The 21,642-nt window shown below is 56.9% G+C and overlaps 1 protein-coding gene across 4 annotated transcripts; it reads left to right on the forward strand.

Moving 5' to 3' along the window:
* The first annotated feature begins 1,038 nt into the window (after positions 1–1,038).
* Positions 1,039–21,331, forward strand: PLEKHM1 (pleckstrin homology and RUN domain containing M1). 4 transcript variants are annotated; one of them, XR_005831379.1, is made up of 12 exons: positions 1,039–1,472; positions 4,773–4,861; positions 6,585–6,832; positions 8,285–8,920; positions 10,151–10,544; positions 12,441–12,681; positions 13,147–14,055; positions 15,641–15,786; positions 15,960–16,153; positions 16,607–16,670; positions 17,243–20,372; positions 20,459–20,517. XR_005831379.1 is itself a non-coding variant. In XM_040617460.1 (12 exons), exons 2-12 carry the CDS (start codon positions 4,820–4,822, stop codon positions 20,586–20,588), a joined length of 3,162 nt encoding a protein of 1,053 aa, XP_040473394.1. In that variant the 5' UTR covers positions 1,039–2,187; positions 4,773–4,819; the 3' UTR covers positions 20,589–21,331. The 4 variants fall into 4 exon arrangements, 3 of the variants coding, with proteins under 3 accessions (XP_040473394.1, XP_040473393.1, XP_040473395.1); XM_040617460.1 differs by having other exon boundaries at positions 1,039–2,187; positions 17,243–17,400; positions 20,459–21,331; XM_040617459.1 differs by having other exon boundaries at positions 17,243–17,400; positions 20,459–21,331.
* Positions 21,332–21,642: the final 311 nt, after the last annotated feature.

Consider the following 21,642-nt stretch of genomic DNA (forward strand, 5'->3'; position numbering starts at 1 on the left):
CGCGTGTACATGCGCCTGTACAAGGGTGCGTCCACGCGCCCGGGTGCGCAGAGCACCGCGTGCCCGCGCCTGCAAACGCGCCCCGTGCCGGGTGGGCGTGTCCCGGCGCCCCTCGGCTCCGCCCCGCCGCGCGCTGCCGTCAGGAGGGGCGGGGCGCGCTCTCCTGGCACCGCCGCCACTTCCGGGTTTCCGGCCCGAGCCGCGGGGCCGGTGAGCCGGGGGGGGGGGGGGGGTGGAGGCGGGGGGGCGGCGTGATGAGGGGCACGGCGGAGGGGTGCGGGGTGATGAGGGTGCCAGGCAGGGGGGTGGACGGGGGGTGCGGGGTGGTGAGGGGCATGGAGGGGGGGGCAGGGTGGTGGGGTGATGAGGGGGGCGGGGAGGGGGGCAGCCGGGGGGGCCGGGTGATGAGGGGGGCGGGGGGTGCAGACAGGGATGCGGGGTGATGAGAGGGGCAGGGGGAGGAGCGGTGCAGACAGGGGGTGCAGGGTGGTGCAGGCAGGAGTGCCCCCCCTTGCTCCCCGTGGCTGCTGACCCTTCCCCGGGCACGCTCGGCCTGCACCCCCGCAGCAGGGGGTGGGGGCAGGGCCCTGATCCATCCCCACCACCCGGGTCCCCCCGCAGCCCCGAGCCCCCCGGGGAGCCCGGCACCGCAGCCCACCCCTGCCAGGCCCCACGCGTGGGCAGCCAGAGCCTCGGCCCTGCACTGAGCCCCCCCGCAGCGCCCACACACGGGGGGTCAGGTGCTGCCTTTGGGGGGTCCCGGGGGGGGGCTGATGGCCTCTGGGCCTCAATGCGCCCCCTCCAGCGCTGACACCCCAAACCCTCAGCCCGGTTCCTCCCTGCAGGCCTCACACCCCCGGGGGGGCTGCACCTCTGCGGAGACCCCAGCACCCGTGGGGGTCTTGATAGCTTTCTCCCTTACGTTCTCTATCAAAACCATTTTCCTCACTTAAAATGAGCCGTTGCAAACAAATTCCGGGTTTCGCTGAAAAACGTAGAGTTTAAAAAGCCGCTTTGTTGTTACCCTGCTTCCAGGCCCCCCCCGGTTCCCCCCGCCAAGGGATGCGAGCTGCCCACCCTCTCCGATGGCCACCGACTCGAGCGGGGGACTCCAATGCTGGGAACCTGAAAGAGGCACCAAAATTGGGCGTATAAACACGGCAACGTCCTGCCACGCCGCCGGGGGGGTTTCACAACCCGCGTGGCCCTTGTGTGGTGGCTCTGTCGGCTGCGATGTCGGGGAACGTCAACCCCGGTGTTACCCACAGCTCCGGCGGGTTGTAGCCCAACGGGCTAAAAGAAATTCTGGTTTTTGAGCGCTGGACGAACACAAGCTTCCCATCGAGGGCAGCGCTGGGGGCTCCCCGGCTGCTTTTTTCATCCCTCGGCAGCTCCTGGACGTCCCGCTCGGTGCTGCGGGGGTAGAAGTTGGAGGGGTTCAGCAGCAGCGACTCTTCGGCGTCCACCGTCAGGTTTGTCAACTGGAAGGAGGATGTTTCCCTGGGGAAGAGGGTGGCGTGTTGGGCCCCGGCCCAACGCTGGCGGTCCTGTAGCGGGGACGGCGGCGGTGCGGAGAAGGAGCTGGAGCCAGACCGTGAGGGTCCCGCTGCGAGCAGAGACCCAGCTGTCACCCTGCCCTAACCCTCGCCGAATTATTTCTGAGGGGTTTTATCCTCTGGCAAACCAATCTGCCGGCGGTGCCAGCTGGCTTTCCTGCTCCCCCGGCTGCTTCTGCTTGGGCTTGGCTGGTCTTTGAAGCGTGGCTGGGTGTGCAGGGGCTGTGGGGGGAAGGTAGAAGCTGTGTAGGAGGGGAAGGGGTGTCCCAGCACCAGCCCTGGGACCCACCGGCCCAGCAAAGGCCTCGTTTCCTCGGGGTGGAGGGTGCCTGGCGCAGCACTCGTGCTTGGAAAATGACTGGCTCCGTGTCCAGGCCTTGAGTCACCGGTTCACGCCGTTGTGGGCTGTTGTTTTCCGTCCGCAAAGCACGAGTGGTGACCTGCTGTTTATTTATAACTTGGAGAGCGGCGCTTGTTGCGAGACCGAAGAGCCGAGCTCTGAGGGGACGGGGTCTCTGCCTCTCCTGGCACAAGGCTTGATTTGAACAAGCCATTCCCAAAGGATTTGGCTGTTTTGCAGCAGTTTGGTAAATAAACAGCTCCGCTCTCGCGCCAGCGACTCTCTTCCTCGGTAGGTTTAACCACGCCAGCTTGCTGGCTGCTTTTATTTCTCACTTGTTTTGTTTTCTTTTTTGCACTTGAGCTGTTGTGCTCTGCCTGCGTAGCCTCCGGGGTGGTGACTGCTGGGAAACGATGTGTGTCGGGGGTGGCTCTGCTGTTAGATGTACTTGTCTCTGCGTTTGCACATCCATCCCGTCTCTTATCCTTTCAAGATCACAAGGAACAGCCTTGGCTTTCCAGGATCTGCCTGGAAGTGCTCCGGAGCCCTCCAGTTCCTTCTAGAGCTGGCTATCCTGGCACCAGGGCTGCCAGTCCAATTTCTCCGTGTTTCACCAACGACTTGGGTTAGGTGAAATCTGCCTCCGAGCTAGTTCGTTGCACTCGTTATTCAGGAAAATGCTGTCCCGACAGAAGTGGTGCCGCGTGGATTCGTAGCGCTGGAACAAACTGGTTGGACTGGTCGTGGTAGGAATGGAAAGTCCCATGATGAAGGCGGCAGGTGTCCTCCTTGGTGTCTCACCTCCTGGTGATGCTGGCAGAGAAGCATGTGTTTTGGGAGAATGCCACTCGCTTAGTAAAATCTGGACAAGGTCTTTGCAAAAACACCGCTGTCGCCTCCTCCCCTGCCACTGGCCAGGGATGCCAGGCTGGTCAACACCAAGAGCACAAACAGTGGGTGCAGTCCTGGAGCTGAAACACCCCACGCTGCCTCTCTGGGCAGCAGAAATGCCACCCTGTGCCCACAGCTTGCTTCACCCACCCCCGGCTCTTGTACCTTGAATTTGTCGTGGGTGGGCTGTGTGGCTTGTTTGCGGGGTGTGTGGAGGTGGTGGGCGCAGGGGCAGGGGCTGCCTGGCCCCGAAGAGCCTGAACCTCCCGTGTGGAGGGCAGGGATGGGGGTGGCTCTCTGAAGTCCTCGTCAACTGCTGCTGTCACTTAGGTGTCCCCTCGCTGCCCCCAAAAGCCCCCAGCAGCACCTCGAACCTCTGAGGCAGAGGGTAACATTCCTGTAATCGCTGCGCTCCCCCATGTCTGTGTTGCAACCCGAAGAGAGGAAATCTTATGACAAGTCACGGCGAAAACAGTTTCCTTTTCTATGAAATTGTGAACTCTGGAAACACTTGAGGATCAGTCCAGGGTTTGTCCCCAAAGAGTTCTTGACCTGCTGCTCGAAGCAGGACCAGCTGGCGGGATGCTCAGGGTCTGGGCTGCTCTGGACTTGGACCGGTGCTGCCTTTGGCACTGGCCGTGTAGGAGCTGGTCTGCAAACGGAGTTTCTGCCCTGGTCTGACAGTTCACAGCACAGGTGGAGGGGCACATTGAGGCCGTCAGCTCTCCTCGGGGAAAGCTCTGGGGTTTTTGTGTTGGCTTGGAAATAAAATCTGATGTATCGATGCCATACCAAGCCCGTTGTCTGCCGTGGGCATAGCCAAACCCTACGGTCAACTGCTGAGCTCTCTCCTCCGTTGGGACGGCAGGTGCTTCTAACTCAAGGGGATAAATCTGTTCTCCCATCTCTCGTATCCTTAGAAAGCTTTGTGGCAGTAGCTGGTACTGGAGCATCTCTCAGACCCTTTCCAGCACCAGGACACGCCGTGTTTGAGCAGGGGTGCAGCCATACGATGGGCATCTCACCGACAGCCGCGTGCTTTGCTCTCAGAGCCTCCAGGCACAGCTTGGTTTCAGCAGACGGCTCTGAAGAACAGGGCAGGAGGCCAGAAGTCTGAAGTCAAAGGTCCCTTGTTGTCTGCAAACACCCTGCAGTTGCAGATGACCGCAGCGGGGCTGCTGCTGCCTGCTTGGCTCTGCTTTTGCCAAGGTTTCCCGTAGCAGGAGGGCACCGATTTTTCTCTCTCTCCCCCCAAAACCAGCTGCAGCAGAGCAGCGCTGCCATCCGTGGCCCCGGGAGCAGGGAGATCCTGGACTTCATCTGCCTGTGAACAAAGTGGCTGGGAACCTGATGGGGAACCGGCATCCTTCCTTGCCATCTACCCCAGGCAGCGCTGTGCCATCGGGGCAAGCGCCCCAGCACCTCCGTCCCCGCTGGGTTCGGCAGCAGCATCGCTCCTCCGACGAGTGCTGGAGAGATGAGCTGCTGCCACCTCTGCCCAGGGTCTGCTGGGGGGTGACACTGACCCCCCCTTAATGCTATTCCCCTGGGTTTTGCGTGCTGTTGTTCAGGTTCTCTCACTAGATGCCTGCTCTGATGCCCTTGCTGGCACTCGGGGATTGCAGGCGATGTAGAAACAGAAGGGAAGCCATCCCTGGCCCTGCGTGCGTCGCTGCTGGCTTGCCTGGCCTGGTGTCCCACCCCGCTTTAGGGCTGCCTGCGGGCAGCTTGCAGCAGTTAATTACCCCCTCTCGCTGTCTTGGCCGTGCTCTGCTTTGCCTGAAACTCTCCTGGTCCCCAGGGAGCGAGGTGTGCTTCGGTGCGGTCCTAGGTCAGTCCCAGCTTGAATCCGGCAGCAGCCCTTGCAAAATACCTCGGTGCATGATGTGCGCCTGTTGCGTGACGCCGGGTGCCCTTCGCGTGGCAGGTGAGTTGGGTGTAAACCAAAGGGGTGCTCAGCTGTGCTCCTCCTCCTTGTCCCAAAGGTGACATGTGAAGGCAGCGCCCGGCGCGGGGAGCGGCAGCAGCTGAGATGCATTCGAGCCACACCGATGACCCCAAGGAAGCCATACAGGTGAGTGAAACACCTCGGTGCTCCCCAGGTAGCCCCAGTTACTCCCCAGTGCAACTCCAGTTACTGGCAGGGACGTGGTAAGACTTGTGGGTGCTGCCAGCTGGGATCGGGGTGGTTTATATGGGCGAAGGGGGCTCGGCTTTCCAGCAGAGAGGATCCTTGATGGTTTTTCTGGTGGGGGGCGGTTAAAGCAAAAAGGGTGGCCATGACTTAAATCACACCAGCCTCTGCCCTGGGCTTTGCCCCTCGTGGCAAGACCCAGCGTGGGGCAGGGGAAGGTGCTCAGCCCTGATACGTGGCTGAAGGAGCGTCGCTGCTCGGTATATTGGAGGTTTCTTTCCCCAGCGAGCGTCGCTGCTCGGTATATTGGGGGTTTCTTTCCCCAGCTTTGAGAGTCTGAACACGTTTAATGAGCAAAGTTCAAACCCAGCGGTTAAAACCGGGTGTTTAATTCATCCCACAGCAGAGTTAATTCATGCATGACAGATAAAATCAGTTGCAGTCTTTCATCCAGTTAGCCCACAGTTGCTGCTTGCAGGCGGGTTGCTTGTGCTAGCAGATCTGTGGGGCACCTGGAAAACAGCCCCCGCTGCAAGGGGCGTCCCCAATACGAGCAGGGATAAGGTGCACGTTCCCCCGGCTGTTGTCCTTGAACTACAGCTGCTGGAAATCTCATTTAGATGCTGGAAAAAAAATATCCCAGGCTGGAAATTTAATACGGGATCGTGCAGCCAACCCAGGCTGGAGTCAAAATCTGCCCTGCCCCAGTCGCAGCGGCTGGTGCCGGTCAGCATTCGCCTTGAACGCTGCGTGATTGATGCTGAAACGGGAATTGTTTGATGGGGTCCTGCCTGAATTTGCAGCGTTTGCCAAATGCCTGCTGGGAGGTGCAACTTTCGTTTTCAATGAGGTTGATTGAGACATCCGGGCTCAGCTGCGTTAGAAAAAAAACCTAAAAATCCTCTCCACCAGCTTAAAATTGTTAAATTCACTGAACTTGCTTCTTTTCAACTGGTGCTAGGAAGGGGGAAGCAAAGCTGCTGGAAGGTAAAACTCCCATGTTCCAGCTTCAAAGCCTGCTGAGCCTCTCCAAAGGCAGCAGCTGAACCCCAGCCATCCTTCCAAAAGCATCTTTTTGGGGGCGGGGGGGCCGACCCCGGTGGCGCCTGTGGGTTAATCAACACAGAGCCGGCAAGATCGATGGCTTTGATTTCTGCTGGCGGGACTCATTAGTGCGTCACATGCTGCTTGGGCTGATCTGCATGAGTTCAAGTGGTATCGAAGCCCTTATTACGGGTTACCTCCTTTGAGTTTCGAGTTTCTCCCCCGTGTTTATTTAATCCTTGTGTTTCCCCCGAGCAAAACGCCTGGAAAGAGACAATTTCTTTTGCCTCCCCATCCTCTTCAGCAATTTGGTGTCTGCAGGGGAAGCACCACACGCTCTAAAGGCAACCTCAGCCACCCAGTGGGCTCTGAAACACCAGCTAAAATTGCATAAATTATTTTAAAAAGCCAGGTGAACTGTGATGCCGAGAGCGTGAGTTCCCAGTTTGACCAGTTCAGCTCTGGTGCTCCCTAGCAGCTGCTGCCAAGCGTGTGGATGAAGCAGGCGTTGCCCGGCGCTTCGCTCTGGATGAGCCTCGCAGTTTTTGAGCCCCTTTAAATGAAATTTATCGTAATACTTCATTTTTTATAAGCCAAGCATGTACCTCCTGTCTTGCAGCTGATCAAGAAGCAACTGGTGAATGCCATCAAGGCGTTGCAGAAGCAGTACGTGACCTCGGATTCCATCGTGACCAGCGACGATGGGAACGCGAACACGCTCTGCAGCGCCCTGGAAGCTGTCTTTGTGCACGGGCTGAAGGCGAAGCATATAAAAGCAGAGAGTGGGGGGAAAGGGAAGAAAACTGGGGGTCGGGGACCCCTTCCCCAGCCGGTCTTCTGGGGTCTGCTGAAGAGCATCACCCACCGGTGAGTGCCCGTCCCTGCTGAAAGGTGTTTGCACGCTCAGGTTTATCCCTTCTTTGGTGTAAAAGCCACAAAATTCAAGGAGTGGTGAGCAGGAGGATGGCTCAATGGAAAGATATGTCTCTGCCCCGTCCCATGTCCTCAGTCCTTCGGTTGGGGGGGAGGGGGAGGTGCTGTCACTGGGGGGCTGGGGGTGCCTGGGGGGCTGGGAGATGCACTAAGGAGAACAAAGTCGCTGTTATGCCAAGCGATGCAGGGCTGGGCACCCAGCACGGCCCCTCTTGGCACGTGCAGGGGGTGAAGTGCCATTCAGGCATGAGCCCATGTCCCCAGACAGTTGAGGAATGACACACTGCTGCCAGCTTAGGGCACACACCTTTCTTACAGTGCCTGGCTCTGTATGGGGACCCTGTGTCCCCAGTGGGACCTCCCTGACCGTACTGGCGTACAGCAGCGGTGGGTTGTGGGATGCATGGTGCGGGGGTCTGGTCTCTCTTCTGACCTGGATCTGCTGGGGGTGGTTGGCCTGCCCTTCCCCACATCCCAGCCAGCCTTCGAGGAGGTCTCGCCGGCGTAACTATCGTTATTTGCTGGGATTTTTTATTTGCTGGGGTTTTTCTGAGCCACACCCTAAGCAGAGTCCTCCCACACTAAATAACAGCCCACACACAAATAGTTTTGAAAGCCTCATCCAATTCCCATCACCGACTTTTAAATTATGAAAGGGGATGAAAATAACTCTTTCACATGCTACGGAGGATATTTTTGTGCCCTTTGAACGTTTTTTTCCTTCTTGAGAGACAGATGAAAAAAACAAAACCTTCCCAAACTTTTGCTCGGTTTTTTTTGTAGCGTCTGCAGCGCCGACGTGAGCTGGGACCAGGGAGGATTAGGGAGTGGGTGTCACTGTCAGGTTGTAGAGGAGAACCGCTGAAGTCAGGAGGTTGAGATTGCTTGAGGAGCTTAACCTGACCTGATGTTTTTTTTGGTTGCCGCAGCAGCTTTCACTGCGTTTGGGCTGATTTTAAATTTGAAGCTAGGATTTAGAGATGCGGTTGTTTCCGAGATATATCCAGCCAGAGCGAGCCCCAGTGATGTGCAGGGGCAGCAGGAGTTTCCCCCTCTGCATCCTTGGTCCAGGGCGAGCAATGTGTGGGAGATGCCTCCAGCCGGAGGGAAGAGGAGCACCCAGAGGCACCCCAGGGATGCCTAGGGACATTACCAATATATTTAGCTTTGGGGCGTTCAGAAGCTCTTTTTTCTTCACGGGAAACCACATTTTCCATGAAGGAAAGAGATTTTCCACAGCCTTTTTTGTCCTAATTCCTAAATTCCCCACAGCACAGCAGGTTGGGCAGTGCCTGAGGGAGGATCTGCCCCTCCTGCACCCCGTGACGGACCAAAAGCGGAGCTACCCATGTCCTATTCTATTCTTTTTTTTCCCCCTTTCCCCAGAAATATTGTCTCGGAGCTGGAGCAACTCATTTTTATCAACACGGATGTCGGGCGCTGCCGAGCCTGGCTGCGGCTGGCTTTGAACGATGGCCTCATGGAGTGTTACTTGAAGCTGCTCCTGCGGGAGAAATCCCGGCTGCCCGAATACTACCAAGCGACCGCTCTGCTCTTAGATGCTGAAGAGTGCGAGTTCCTCCTTTGCTACTTGCAGGGCTTAACATCCTTAACCTTCGAACTCTCCTATAAATCAGCGGTTTTGAACGAGTGGACTGTCACCCCTCTGTCCCTGTCAGGTCTTTGTCCTGTTTCCGAGCTGCTGGAGCCCCTCGCATCCTCGGCATCCGAACCCCGCAGAAAAGCATCGCTGGGTTCGATCTCCCAATCATCAGGGTCGGACGAGATCGAGATTCAACCCTCTGTCCTACCCATCAGCAAAGCCAGCAGCAAAACTAAGCTCACGTCGTCCTCGCTGAGCCTTAACACCACCGGTTCGTCCCAGCTCTCCTCCAGCCTGGGCTCCGACAGCATCCTCCCAGCCCACTGCGCCCGCAGTCCCGAACGGAGCGAGGAGCCGCTCTCCTGCGACTCTGACCTGGGGACGGCCACCGCCGAGGACCTGGACAGGTCTCTGCAAGAGTGAGTCTTCTCCCGGTCTCCTCTTCAAGGGGGTTTTTCACCCTCTCCTGGGCTCTCATTTGTTTTCTCTCTATAGGCAGGAAGGCTTTCTTCCCTGTTTTTCTTTAACAAGCTACTTTTTTCCTCCTTGAAAGAGCCTAAAAGGTAAAAAGAACCACTCGGCACAGCTTGCTGGGACCCTGCTGGCACAGCAAACAAGCTGCCGGCCACTGAAGTGTGTGTCCTCTTTACTGGGGCAGAAACATCAGAAAAATGCTGCTCCTCAGTTTCAGGAATGTCACATCTCCCTGACGTACGCTGGGGGATGCTCCAGGGCTTTCTGCAGGGGAAAAGGAATGAGTCTGGTCGCAGGAAAGGTTTATAATTTGCAGCTTTGACAGATGATTTAGGGAAGGGAGGTTGTTAGTTTGTCATCGTCACGATTTATTTCTGCCAAACACCAGCACAGAGATTCCCGGTGGGTTATAGAAGCTCTGAGTAATCAGGAAATATTTTCCCTGCCACCTTTAAAACTCTGAAGGAGCCTGGCCTGGGGTGCTGGTTGAGGAAGGCACCCTCTTCCCGATAAAGGTCTTTGAGAGGGTTTAGAGCTGCAGTCTGTCCTTCCCATCGATAATGGCACCGTTACCTGCTGCTGGGATTTTGCATCGTACGATGATCCAGAAAGAACCTGCCTTGATTGGATTAAACTCGTGATGGAAAGATGTCATTTTGAATTTTAATCTTGGGCCGGTTTAATTCGACCTAACTGGTGGCGGAGCAGGGGCATGGGAACAGCATCTTGTCTGGCCAGGCTCCACTAATAATTGCTCGTTAATGGTTATGAAAACATTTGAAGTTTGGCACATGGTCCGTGGCTGGATACGTGTCCAGGAGCTGGACGTGGGGTTGGGGCTGCGGGGACCACCCAGCGCTCTCCCTCCATTAGGAGATGTCCATCAGGAGCAAATTAAACCCTATTAACGAGCGTCATTAGGAAATGCATCCTTTGCAGGCAGGGTCCTTGCAGCCGTGGGGTTGTCTGCTGCTCTGTAGGGCACAAATCACATTTTTCTGGGAGCGTGGTCAGTGCCACGGGGGTTTTTTGCAGCCAAACAGCGCTGCCAGCCTGCAGGAGATGAGCAGTGATGCTGAGCCCTCTTTTTGGGTGGTTATAATTTGCAATAACTATTTTTTAATAGGTTCTGGTTGACATAGCTGTGTTCAGACTGGTCACTTTTCTGTTTCAAGGGTGTTGTCTGAGTTCAACAAAGCCAAGCCGAGCCTGGAAGCCCCGGAGGGACGGCTGGTCCCCAGCGTGCTGGGCTGCTCCCCACGGCCACCTGCCTGCCCCCCACCCGCATCGCCCACCCCCCTGGCTCCATCCCATGGGGCTCGCCAGCAGCTGCCTCCCAACGCCGACAGTCCAGACTCTGCTGGGACAGGTGACGCGGTGACCGCCGCCGGGGGGGATGGAGATGCGGCACCGCAGGCCAGCAGCACGGCCGGTGCCTTGGCCACGCGGCGTGGTGGTCCGAGCAGGGCAGAGACAGGCAGAAGCGGCACAGTTGGCAGCAGCGAGGCAAGCCAGGCAGTCCGCAGCCCGGCAGCCGAATGCCTCCTGTCTCCGCTGCTGGGTTGTCCGGTAAGTGTTGCAGCTCCCTTGCTATCCACCTCCTTGGTTTTACCCTTCCTGACCAGCAGATCTAATGGAAAAGGAAAATAAAACCGGTGACAGCTCCTGAGTAGGCACCAGTTCCTCCAGTATCTCATCTTCCATGCTGCTCCCATTCTCCTGACAGCAAGTTGGTTGGAAGCGATGCTCCCCACTCCACGAGCATCTTCCTGGACCCTGTGCAGCTGTGTCCGTGCAGCTGCTCTGGGAGAAACTGTCTCAAAGTCAATATTCCCTGGTAAAAGAGGCACCAAAGCTTTTGAAACTCTGCCTGGCCTGCCAGCCATCCCTCGCCAAGAGCAGCTGCAACGGGGAGGTTTTGGTTTTGTTAATGATGTCAGGAGCGTGATGAGCTCTTGCACAAATCTGGCGGTAGGCTGCGTGCAAGCTGATAACACAGTCGGGGTCCTCAGGGGGACTTTTTCTTCATTTGTGGTCCATGGAAGAGGAGGGAAAAGGGTTGACTGAACAGGAAACAAATGAACAGTTTTCCAATGAAAAATATTCACGCGGCACATCTGTTCCCAGGTCAGGATGGCATTCCCTGGTGCTTAGGCTAGCCTAAACAGCGGCGGATTTCCCCTGCTGCCGCCAAGGACTTGATCCGTTGGCTTTTGCTTTTAGGAAGCTCTTTGAACAGCCTTGTCCTCTTGTCTAATTTGTTACTGGCTTTTCCGTCCTGGTTCCCATCGTTTCCATCCTGGTGAGGTTAGGATATACCTCGTGCCCCACTCCCACCCCACCCCCCTCCCCAAAACGGTTTCTCTTTTTGGTCTCTGCTCCTTTCAGTTCCCTCCCAGTTATCCCATTTCCGCTGCTTCCTCGTGGCGTTGGGCCAGTTTGACCTAATCTATGTATAACATACGGTGTCAACAGGAAATTCCCCCCTGCTTTCGCATGACTCACAGAGCAACCTGCGTTCCTGGCCCAGGAGCGAGCTGTGCCCGCCTGTACGCGGGGAGCTGCACCACAAGCCACCCGTGAGCCTCGCCGCAGGCTGGTGACAGCTCTTCTGCTGGCCTTCGCTTTGGTGGTCAGAATAAAAGGCTCTTGGAGAGCCAGGTAGGGTAGCAGAGGGGGCGTTCCTGGTGGGATGCAGCCCCAGAAAGGATGCGCTGGGTCTAGGGAAGCTGCTCCCTTTTGCCAGAGCACTGAGCTGGGTCATCTTTTGCTCCTGGTGGGACCTTGTCCCAGAACCTCGCTCTGTTCTTGTAGCCAGAAAAACTCCTGGGGAAGTTGTAGCCACGTTTTCCTTCAGCTTAACGAGCTTTCTTCTGCTTGCAGGTCTCACCCCTTCGTGACATACGGAGGCAAAGGTTTCCTTTGCCTTCCCTGCCTTCCTTTTTGCCTGTGCTGCTCAAGCCTGGTGTTGGCAGCAGCTGCTTGCAAGCTGTAGGTCTCTCTTTCAACCTAGACACCTTCCATGTACCTCTCCCCATCTCTGTTCTTCCTGGAACAAGGAACCGCTGCTCCAGGGGAGCTCGTCCCCTTCCGTGGCAGAGCTGGGGTTTCACCCACCATCAGAAACACTTCACGGACCAAATATCTCCTATGTGGTTACTGCAGGGAATGTGCTCTTCTGCTGAGCCCTTGATGATTTTAGCAGGGAGGACTAATCAATTTGGGACTTTATAATCCCACCAGTATATATCCCAGTATTTGCCAGCTGTCCCCACAGTCCCTTGGAGCGTTCCCTGAGCGGAGGGAGCGGAGGAGCCATCCGTGTGGGAATGGCCAGCATCACTGCGTGGGACTTGTCACAGGCAGCCCCTGTGAAGGGGACGCAGTGGGCATGAGTGTTTGAGGGGCGCAGGGTGTTCGCTAAGTTGTGATAATTAATATTTAATAATTATTTTTTTTTAACAGAAAAGAAAGAGCTGGATCTCGGAAGATGATTTCTACAGACCTTCTCTGGGAGAGGGCAGCGAAAGCACGGCCAGCACCAACGGCTTTGGGCCAGAGGGGGCTGCCGAGGGGCTGGCCCCGGGGCTCATCAGCGCTCTTGACTTGGAAAGGCTGTCGGTGCCGTCCTCGGAGAGTGGGAAGCCCAAAATGTCACCTGAACGGGAGCAAAAGGGCTTCAGCGTTGTGCATCGCAGGCAGATGGGTACGTGCCGCCCTCCCCTCTCCAGCTTTTGTCCAGTGGCTGCGCTGGGCAGTGCTGGGCCGGGGGGTGGTTTGGGCAGGGGGCTGTTGCTGAGCTGTGACAGCACTAGAAGCCAGGGAGGGCGGTGGAGCAGCTACCTTGGCCCTGCCGAGCCCGCCGTGGCTCTGGTGGGAAGCACCGAAAAAGCAGTGGGGATACGCTGGGTGCACCTGTCCCCGTGTCTCAGACCTACCCGTGGGACGTGTTTCCTTTATCCCACTCGTTCTCAGCCTGAAAAGCCAAATACGGGTGGACAGATGATGGAGAACAGGGTCCAGTGACCTCCTGCCTCATCCCAACACCCACTGGGACCGGCTCTCAAAGCTGCGATGCCTCCGGTCGCTCGCTGCGAGCCTACCGTGGGCTTTTCTCTCCCCACTGGCTTCCCCTTTTGGGATTAAACTGAGACATCTGCTTTTGCCCCAGGTCTTTCCAACCCTTTCCGAGGGCTCCTGAAGCTGGGCAGCCTGGAGCGGAGAGGAGCCATGGGGATATGGAAGGAGTTTTCCTGCGAGCTGTCGCCGCTGGAGCTCCGGCTTTTCCTGGACCACGAGGACCGCATCTGTGTCGAGAGCTATTCCCTGCTGCGGTGTGAGTCACTGGCACTGACGCACTCGGACGGCCGTTTTGAGCTGGTTTTTCTGGGGAAAAAGCTCTACCTACGAGCTCCTTCTCGAGACGAGGCCGAGGACTGGTTGGACAGGATCCGCGAGGCGCTGCAGAAGTGCCGGCCGCAGCTGGAGGAGGAGGAGTGGGAGACGCTGGAGTATCCAGAAGATGGTGGGGAAGGCCAGCCCATCCAGAGCGACTCCGCTGCTTTTCTCCAGTACAGCGACGTGCCTGGGAACAGCTTTGACTGGGCTCCAGCTCATGAACCAGAGCTGGATGCAATAAAAGAGGCTGTTCTGTACGTGGAGGTAGACAAAACCTGGCTCCCTTTCATTTTTTCCCTGTCTCTAGAAACTTTAAAGTGCTTTAAAGTCAGGAACAACGACAAGGTTTTAAGCAACAGTTACGGTATAGAGACCATCCAGGACATCCTTCCAGACACCAGCCTTGGGGGACCTGCCTTCTTCAAGGTGATCACCTCCAAAGCTGTCCTGAAGCTGCAGGCTGAGAACGCCGAAGAAGCGGCCTCGTGGAGGGAGCTGGTCCGAGGGGTGCTCATGTCCTACCTGGAGAGCGCGGAAGAGGCACTGACGCTGGGTGGCAGCTTGGACGGGCACTCCCAGGTCGTCCTGAAGAACATCGTGAAGGAAAACGGCTTCTTGTTGCAATACCTGGTGGCCATCCCCACGGAGAAGGGCCTGGACTCGCAGAGCTTCATCTGTGCAGGTATATGGTGGCTTGTCCAAAAACCCAGCTCCGTCTGGGAAGATGGTGTGGCATTCGTTCAGGTTAATGAGGTGACATCAAATTAGGGACCTCCCTGAGACCTGCCAGCCCGTGGCAGACCAGCTGCTGGCTCCCCCATCCAAACCCCAGGTAGCACCAAACCCCTTGGGGGGGGCTTCACGTCCCCAGTCAGTGGCACCTTGGGTGGCCGGTGTCCCCCCCGCGCTGAAGTCCCTTCCCAGCCCGGCACAGATCCAGCTGGGCAGCCGCTGGGCTCCGGTTTAAGATGCTTATGGGTCAGACAGCGGGGGTCTCGGCTTGGAGGCAACCTTAGATGGACCGAGGAGTCTCTTCCGAGGCATTTTGTGGCCCCAACCCGAGGCGGAAAGTGCAATCAACAACAAATGCTGTTTTTCCGGTAAGGCAGCACCGGAGCGAATGTTGCCATGGGTGTGACGAGCTGATTTTGCAAAACATTCATTTAACCTTCCAGCAACGCCTCCCCGCACACGGGGCGATGCTGGTTTAATAGGATAACACTCGCTGACCTCTGAATGTGCTATTCACCTTGGTAAGTTAATTAAACTTCAGATTTCTCTCCTGCTTCAATTATATTTCTTGTACCCTCCAGCAAGTTTTTATTTTTCTTTTAATCACTCTTCTTCTTTTTATATATATATTTTTTTTTTCTGTTCTATTTGGTCTCTGCCTTGCCCTCCAGGCTCTGTCCTGCATCTTCCACCTACCAACAGATGAAAGCAGCAAGCTGAAAAGACAAATCCCCTGGTTTTATCTGTAGGTTTTTAGGGGTCTGCCCACCCTGCTTTCACCTCCCTCCCAGCCTGACACCCCAGCCTGGCACAGGAGTGGTTTCCTTACGTGTCAGGGCATAATAGGCAATAAAAGCTTTCTTTTTTTTTTGTTTGTTTGTTTTTTTTTAATTCAGAGAGCAACACCTGACCTCTGAGAATATTTTTTGGTGGGGGATGCACTGCAGCTACCCCAAAGTGTGAAGGCTGGGGTGGCAAAGCCGAGCAGGGTTCCTCCTGCATTACCCACTGCTGTAATAAAGGCTTTTTTTGGCTTAATCCATCCTGACTTCGTCTCTTGCAGACGTGGTTTTGGTACCCTGTGGTGGCAGCTGGAAAGAAAAGGGCTGAGTGAAGGCAAAATAGGGCAAAGCTACTGGTGGAGGTGATGGGGCAGGCAGGTGGGATTTAGGTTCTTCCCTAAACCACTGGAGTATTTCCAGGATTCACTTTTTCTGAGAAAAACCCAAACAAACAATTGAACCACGTGACTGATGAATAAAGGTTGGTTCAGGGCTGGTCCAGACTCCTTTTTGGCAGAGATCAAGTGAAGCGGCTCCTGTTGGACCATCATGGTCTGAAATCCCCGGGGAAAGGGGCTGGGGACCTCTCACTGAACATCCTACAAGTGCTTTAGCTGATCTCCAACCCTTCCAAAAACTTCTTGTTCCATTCCCCCCCTCCCAAAAGTGTCTCCCCCGACCCTGGCAGTGATGGGAACAGGTTCCATGGGCAGCACGCGTCCCTTCTCATCTCCTCGCCCCTGTTGCCTGCAGGCTGCTCCAGGCAGATCGGCTTCTCCTTCGGAAAGCCCAAGCTCTGCGCCTTCTCTGGTCTGTACTACTGCGACAGCTGCCACCGGGATGACGAGACGGTGATTCCCTCGCGCCTCATCCACAACTGGGATCTGACAAAACGAGGGGTAGGTCTGGGCTTGGCCAGCACAGGGAGCAGAGACATGCTCCTGTGCTCCCTGAAGGTCCATCTGAACATTTCCACCATCAGCAGAGGTGGAGGTGTCCACCCCAGACCTCCCTCTGAGCCTCCTGAGCTGCTCCTCGGTGCATGCCCACCTCTTGTCTCTCTCCCCCCCAGGTTTGCCAGCAGGCTTTGAAGTTCCTCACCCAGATCCGTAACCAGCCTCTGATCGACCTGAAGCTGGTCAACGAGAGCCTCTACGACCACGTGGAGAGGATGAGTCGGATCCGCCGGAGCAGAGAACAGCTGAAGCTGCTGGGAGATTATCTCATCATGTGCCGCAGCGGGGCCCTGAAGGAGCTGAGCAAGCGGTGAGGTCCCTCTCTGGGTGGCGTTACCCCTGCGTGCCCCTCTCTGCACCTCAGTGGCCTCTTGGTGCTCCTCATCGCTCGCCTGGAGCCGTGGTGCCAAGGCATGGGCTGGCTTTTAGCTCCATGTCGTCTGCTCTAAGGAGTTATCCGTCTGTGGGCTGGGTCGACACACTGAGATGTGACTCAGGAAACACCTTCCTGACCAAGGAGCTTCTGGCTGGGCAGGAAACACCTGGAAAAATAGATGAGATATTTGGGTTCTTTCCCCCGCCCCTTTGAACTGCTCTCACACGATTCCCAGTGGCAGGATTTGAGAGATGTGGCATGATGCAAAAATCACGTCCGTGGTGATTTGCTTCAGAATTCTGCATTGTCCAGGCTCCTCCTTGCTCCAGAGCTGTTGGAGCTGTGGTAGGAACCATCTACCACCTTCCTCTTTGTGCTTCTTTGCAGGCTTGATCACAGACACTACCTCTTGGAGTGTCCCCACAAATACAGCGTCGCTGACCTGAGGCAGGTGAGAACTTTGCGTGGTCGTAGGTGTTTTGCTGGTGAAAACATCCCGGTTTCTGTCCGTGGAGACACCGTGTCGAGCGTGTCTCCTTCAGCAGAAGGTTTCAAACAGCTTTGCCTTTTGCCTTGCTGTCACCCATCGCATGCATTCGGCAAGCTTGTACATCAACTTAAAGGTAAATAATTTACCTTTATTTTAATTTACCAAAATAATTGGCCCAAGCCTATATCCTCCGAGAGCTATGGAGATCACATGAGAGAAATTGTTTCACCTCTGTTTAAGCCAGCATTGCTGCTAGCACCTCTCCCTGCAAACTTGTATCTATTGCAAATACTGCTGGAGGTGATGGGGGGTTGGATTTTGCGTTGATTCCAAAGCCAGGAGCCCTGGCCACGCAGGTGTGGGTGCTGCTGTCTGCTCGCTCTGGGGCCCACTCACCCCCCAGGCGGGTTTTTTTGGAGGACAGCCTTGTCTTCGTGCAGCAGCACAAAGAATGGAGGTACCGTGGATTTTGCCCAGTGCAAACCCAGTGGGAGATAAGCTCCATGAGTGCCTGATGTCTCTCTGCTCTGCAGATAGCTGACGGCGTCTTTGAGACCTTCCTGCAGTCTCTGCTCCAGTTTGCTTCCCATCACGTCTACAACTGTGACCTGTGCACCCAGCGTGGCTTCATCTGCCAGATCTGCAACAGCAGCGACATCATTTTTCCCTTCGAATTTGACACTACCACCAGGTGAGCGACGCCTCCGTCACGTCCCACTGCTCATGGACTGGCCTTTCCCAGGAGCCTGGACCATCCCCTGGGTTCCTCTCGGAGGCTCTTTGCTTTCTGGGCACGTAGCACCAGGGTGGCCTGGAAATAGCTCTGAGCTGGCTGTGTGTCTTTGTGGTGCCCGCATCCTTGTGGTACCCGTGTCCTCGTGGTATCCACATCCTTGTGGTACCTGTGCCCTTGTGGTGCCTGCATCCTCGTGGTATCCGCTTCCCTGTGGTACCCGTGTCCTCGTGGTGCCTGCGTCCTCGTCATATCCACATCCCTGTGGTGCCTGCATCCTCGTGGTATCCACTTCCCTGTGGTACCCGTGTCCTCGTGGTATCCACATCCTCGTGGTATCCACATCCTCATGGTACCCGTGTCCTCGTGGTATCCACATCCTCGTGGTACCCACATACTCATCTGATCTGAACGAAAACAGGGCTGTCTGGGGCAGGAGAGGACCATCCTCACAGAGCTGAGATGTCACCAAACGTGGTGGCTTTGCAGATTGAACATGCGGTGCCACCCAGCACCTTGCTGTCAGCTTGCAAAAGCCTGGCTGGGTGCTGGGGGTCCCAGGGCGGCAGAGGAGCTGGGGGGAGGAGGAGGAGGAGGATGAAGGTGCTGTGTGCCCCTGCCTGGCTCACCTGGCCAGCGCATCTCTGATTCACATCCAGCCTGGCCCCTTGCAGGGGTTGCAGGAGGGAAGGAAAAGCAGCAGCGGGGACCGTTCATACACCCCTCTGCAACCAGGGAGAGGAGGAAGGGACACATGGACACGGATTTGGAGATGAACGGTGGGCTGCCCTGGGGGATGTTCCCGGCAGGATGGGGCAGGGGATGACGACACTGGCTTTCATGTGGGTTTTTCTCCTGCCTGCGGAGCTCGCGTCCTGTGCAGGCAGGGTCCTTGCCTGTGGTGTGGTCGGCTGCTGCACGGGTTCAGCAGCTGAGCGGACATGGAAATCAGCTGGGTGTGTTAAAGGGGGATGTTTATCCCCACCATCAGGATTATCTAAAGAAATCGGTATCAAACCCTCCCGGCTCAGGAGCCTGGTCCATCAGAGATCGACATCTCCATGGTTAGTTGGTAATGAGTCTAATCCTGGCAGAGAGGTTTAACAGGCTGATGGTCTGCCTGGTCCTGCTTCGGCTGGCAGTCCCTGAAAGCGAGCAGCAACACCCAGAAGCTGCAGAAAGTGCCAACAAGACCAAGATCCGTGAGTACCCCACGCATTACGTGGCTGCAACTGTTTCCAGGGCAGCTGAGCAGGATTCCTCGCTCTCCCTCCTCGCCACAGGGACAGCATCATGCTTATTATCGAAGACAACATCCCCAGGGGACCGATTTTCCCTAGAAAAAAGGGCGTACAGGCTCTGGAAAGAGCAGGCACGCGGGGCTGAGCTCTGCTGGCAGCCTGCCGGAGGTCTCATGTCCTGTAAAGCTGAGCTCAGAAGTTTGTTGACCTCTTTTCTTTTTTTTTTTTTTTTTTTCTTTTTTTTTTTTTTTTTCCTCTGGCGGAGGAGGTTGTGCAGCAGGAAAGCAGCTCGACCAACATCCTCGCCAAGCTAAACCCGGCTTCCTGCCCCTCTGCCCGCCCCGGGGGACAGCCAGCTGCTGGGGTCACTCCGTCACTTGCTGTCACTCGCTGCAGGATGCATCTGAAACGCCTCGTAACAATCAACCCAGCCGAGCGCGGGACTTTTTCCTTTGCGCAGCAGCGGTGGCCGCTTCCTGCAGCCGCTCTGGCAGGTGGAGGCAGGAGATGCCGCCTTCGGCTGCTGCTCGCTCAGAAACGCACAGGGTGAAAACCACCCCCTGGCTTTGCAAACCTCCCCCCCCCCCCCCAGCTCGGTGGGGAGCTGCCACCGCTGCTAAGCCAGAAAAATCGTGTGAAAATCTGTTCCGCTGGGAAAATGCACAGCAGCACCAGCACCCCGCGTCCCGCCTGTCCATGCACAAGCCTTTTCCGTATCCCGAGTTCACTCAGGGTTTGCAGCCGCCTGCCGGGAGCAGGATTTGACCCAGGCTGCGATATGTCACGGTCCCTTGCCTGGTGCGCTGCTGGGCGTTTCTCCGCTGCCCTTTCCACTCTTCCTTTGGGAAATTCAGGTATTCACACCTGGATTGGGCACCAGGTATTTGCACTTGAGGGCGTTTAAAAAATAATCCGGCCGGCGTGTGGATGGGCTGCATTTTGCTGCCCCTGGCGAGGTGGGGGAGCCCAAGTGGGGAAAAAGGGATTCAGCCTTGGTGGCAGAGACTTTTCTTCTGTTGACTCGAGATAAGGAGCGAACACCCGGAGCTGGGTGTCTCCTCCCGGCCGCCCCGCGCAAGGTATCATTTGTGGCTGTTTACATTCCTGCTGCAGCGCTGAGCCAGAGCAGGGAGGTCCCAGGCTGGTGCTGGTGAGATCTCCCCAAAGCCGGCCAGCTCAAAGGCAACGCCGTCCCCGGCTGCCCGTCCCCTTCCCTGCAGCTCTGCTGTCCCCAAGCAGCATCCCTGCCACCCATTGACCCAGGGTCAAGGTTGGGGGTCTCCTGGCTGCACCCCCACCCCGGCAAGGAGAGCATCAGCACCCTGGCGCTGAGCTGCATCCCCAGGCGGGCTCTCGCCGCCCTGCGCTGTGGCAGGGTTTGGTGTCTCAGCCGCGAAACTTCGTTCTCGTGCCGTCAGCGCCCTTGAAGGCAAAGTGCAAACCTGGCTCCGCATCTCGCTTTGTCATCTGCAGCAAGATGGCAGCGCGCTGGCGGCTGCCCGCCGCACTCTTTCCGGGCAAGCTGCCGCTTTCACCCTGAGGTTGTTGGAGGTGGATCTTTTGCTCGAAGCAATTACTGCTTCTGCTAACGAGGGTCGTCTGGACCCGCAGCTGCCTCTCGCTGGGGCTCTTTGCTCAGCACATGCTTGGAGAAAGCAGAGCCGAGGAAGCGTCCCCGGCTCTGGTTCGGTGGGGAGAAGTTGGGTCCCAGGTTTGGTATTACCAACAGGGTGGGTTGTATTTTATTTTATTTTTTTCCCCTTGCTTTCTCCTAGGTGCAGCAAATGCAAAACCGTCTTCCACCGGGACTGCCAAGCCAGGGCCAAGTCGTGCCCCCGCTGCGAGCGCCGGCAGCGGTACCAGCAAAAGCTGGAGGCGGAGGCGAGCGTGGAGCCCAGCCTTTAGCATCCAGGGACTGACCTCGACGCTGCCCTGGGCTTCCCATCCCGCCGGACTAGCACGGAGGGGAGGGGGCCGCCGGGAGGTGCAGAGGAGAGACCCCCCTGCCCGGGAGCTGATCCTGCGCCTGGCCCTTCCCCAGGGACAGGGAGCTGGCGGTGCTGGGCGATGCGGCGTGGGTGCTCCTGCCCCACAGAGGGACCCTCTGCCCACCCAGGGATGAGCAAGGGGGGCTGGAAAGGTCTCCCCCCACACACCCCCTACTAACCTGGTGCTGCTCGGGGGTGCTCCCAGTCACCTCCTGGTGCCAACCTGGTGCATCCCCTCGCAGTGGGAACCCAGCGGCTTCCCAGGGTGTAAATCAGGATTTCCAATCAAGGGTGTGGATAACTGACACTGATTAAAGCTCTAGTTTTTTAGGATGTTCGATACTGAAAAAATGGTATTTTTTTACAAGGGGATTTTGCACAAGCTGGCCTGCTCCGGGGAGGTGACGGCGGCTGCACAGGGAGGGGGCAAAGTGACACTTGTGCCTTTAGGGACCTGTGTGCCCTGGGGGACCGTGGTGCGCTGGGGTGGCTGAGCATCTCCCGCTCAGAGAGCCCACCCATCACCGTGGCCTCTGGGAAGAGAGGGGAGAGAAGAGCCGAGCTGCTCCTCCCCACCTGCTGCTCTTAATCCTCGGAAGAAATTTTATTTTCCTTTCACCCTTCCCCATGCAAAACTAATAAAAGTTTATTTAACGATGAGCAAAGTCGTCTTTGGGGTTTGCTTCTCCGCAGCGGGTGACAGATCCCGGGTCCGACCTGATCCTGCACCTCCGTGGGAGGAGGGTTGGGGATGGGGATGCTGCCCACCCTCCATCCTCCCTGACCATTCTCTGGGGTTTTGCAGGGTGGTTCTGGGGGGACCCTGCCCCATTTTCCCTGCCCCGTTTTCCTTCCCATCTGCTCCCCACCGGTGTTGGTATCTCTAGTTGTTCTTTCCCTCTTCTCCCCAGCGCCGGCAGGGTTTGGGATGCACCCACCAGCACAGGGACCCCAGTGGCACTCCCTGGGTG

This window comes from Falco naumanni, chromosome 18 (genome assembly GCF_017639655.2).
Source record: "Falco naumanni isolate bFalNau1 chromosome 18, bFalNau1.pat, whole genome shotgun sequence".
In the NCBI taxonomy this organism is placed as follows: domain Eukaryota; kingdom Metazoa; phylum Chordata; class Aves; order Falconiformes; family Falconidae; genus Falco; species Falco naumanni.

Coding starts and splice junctions, on each gene's coding strand:
- PLEKHM1 (XM_040617460.1), top strand. CDS start 4,820: ATGCATTCGAGCCACACCGATGACCCCAAGGAAGCCATACAG. Junction 8,921..10,150: donor CTGGACAGGTCTCTGCAAGA/GTGAGTCTTCTC, acceptor TTCTGTTTCAAG/GGTGTTGTCTGAGTTCAACA. Junction 16,154..16,606: donor CTGAAGGAGCTGAGCAAGCG/GTGAGGTCCCTC, acceptor GCTTCTTTGCAG/GCTTGATCACAGACACTACC.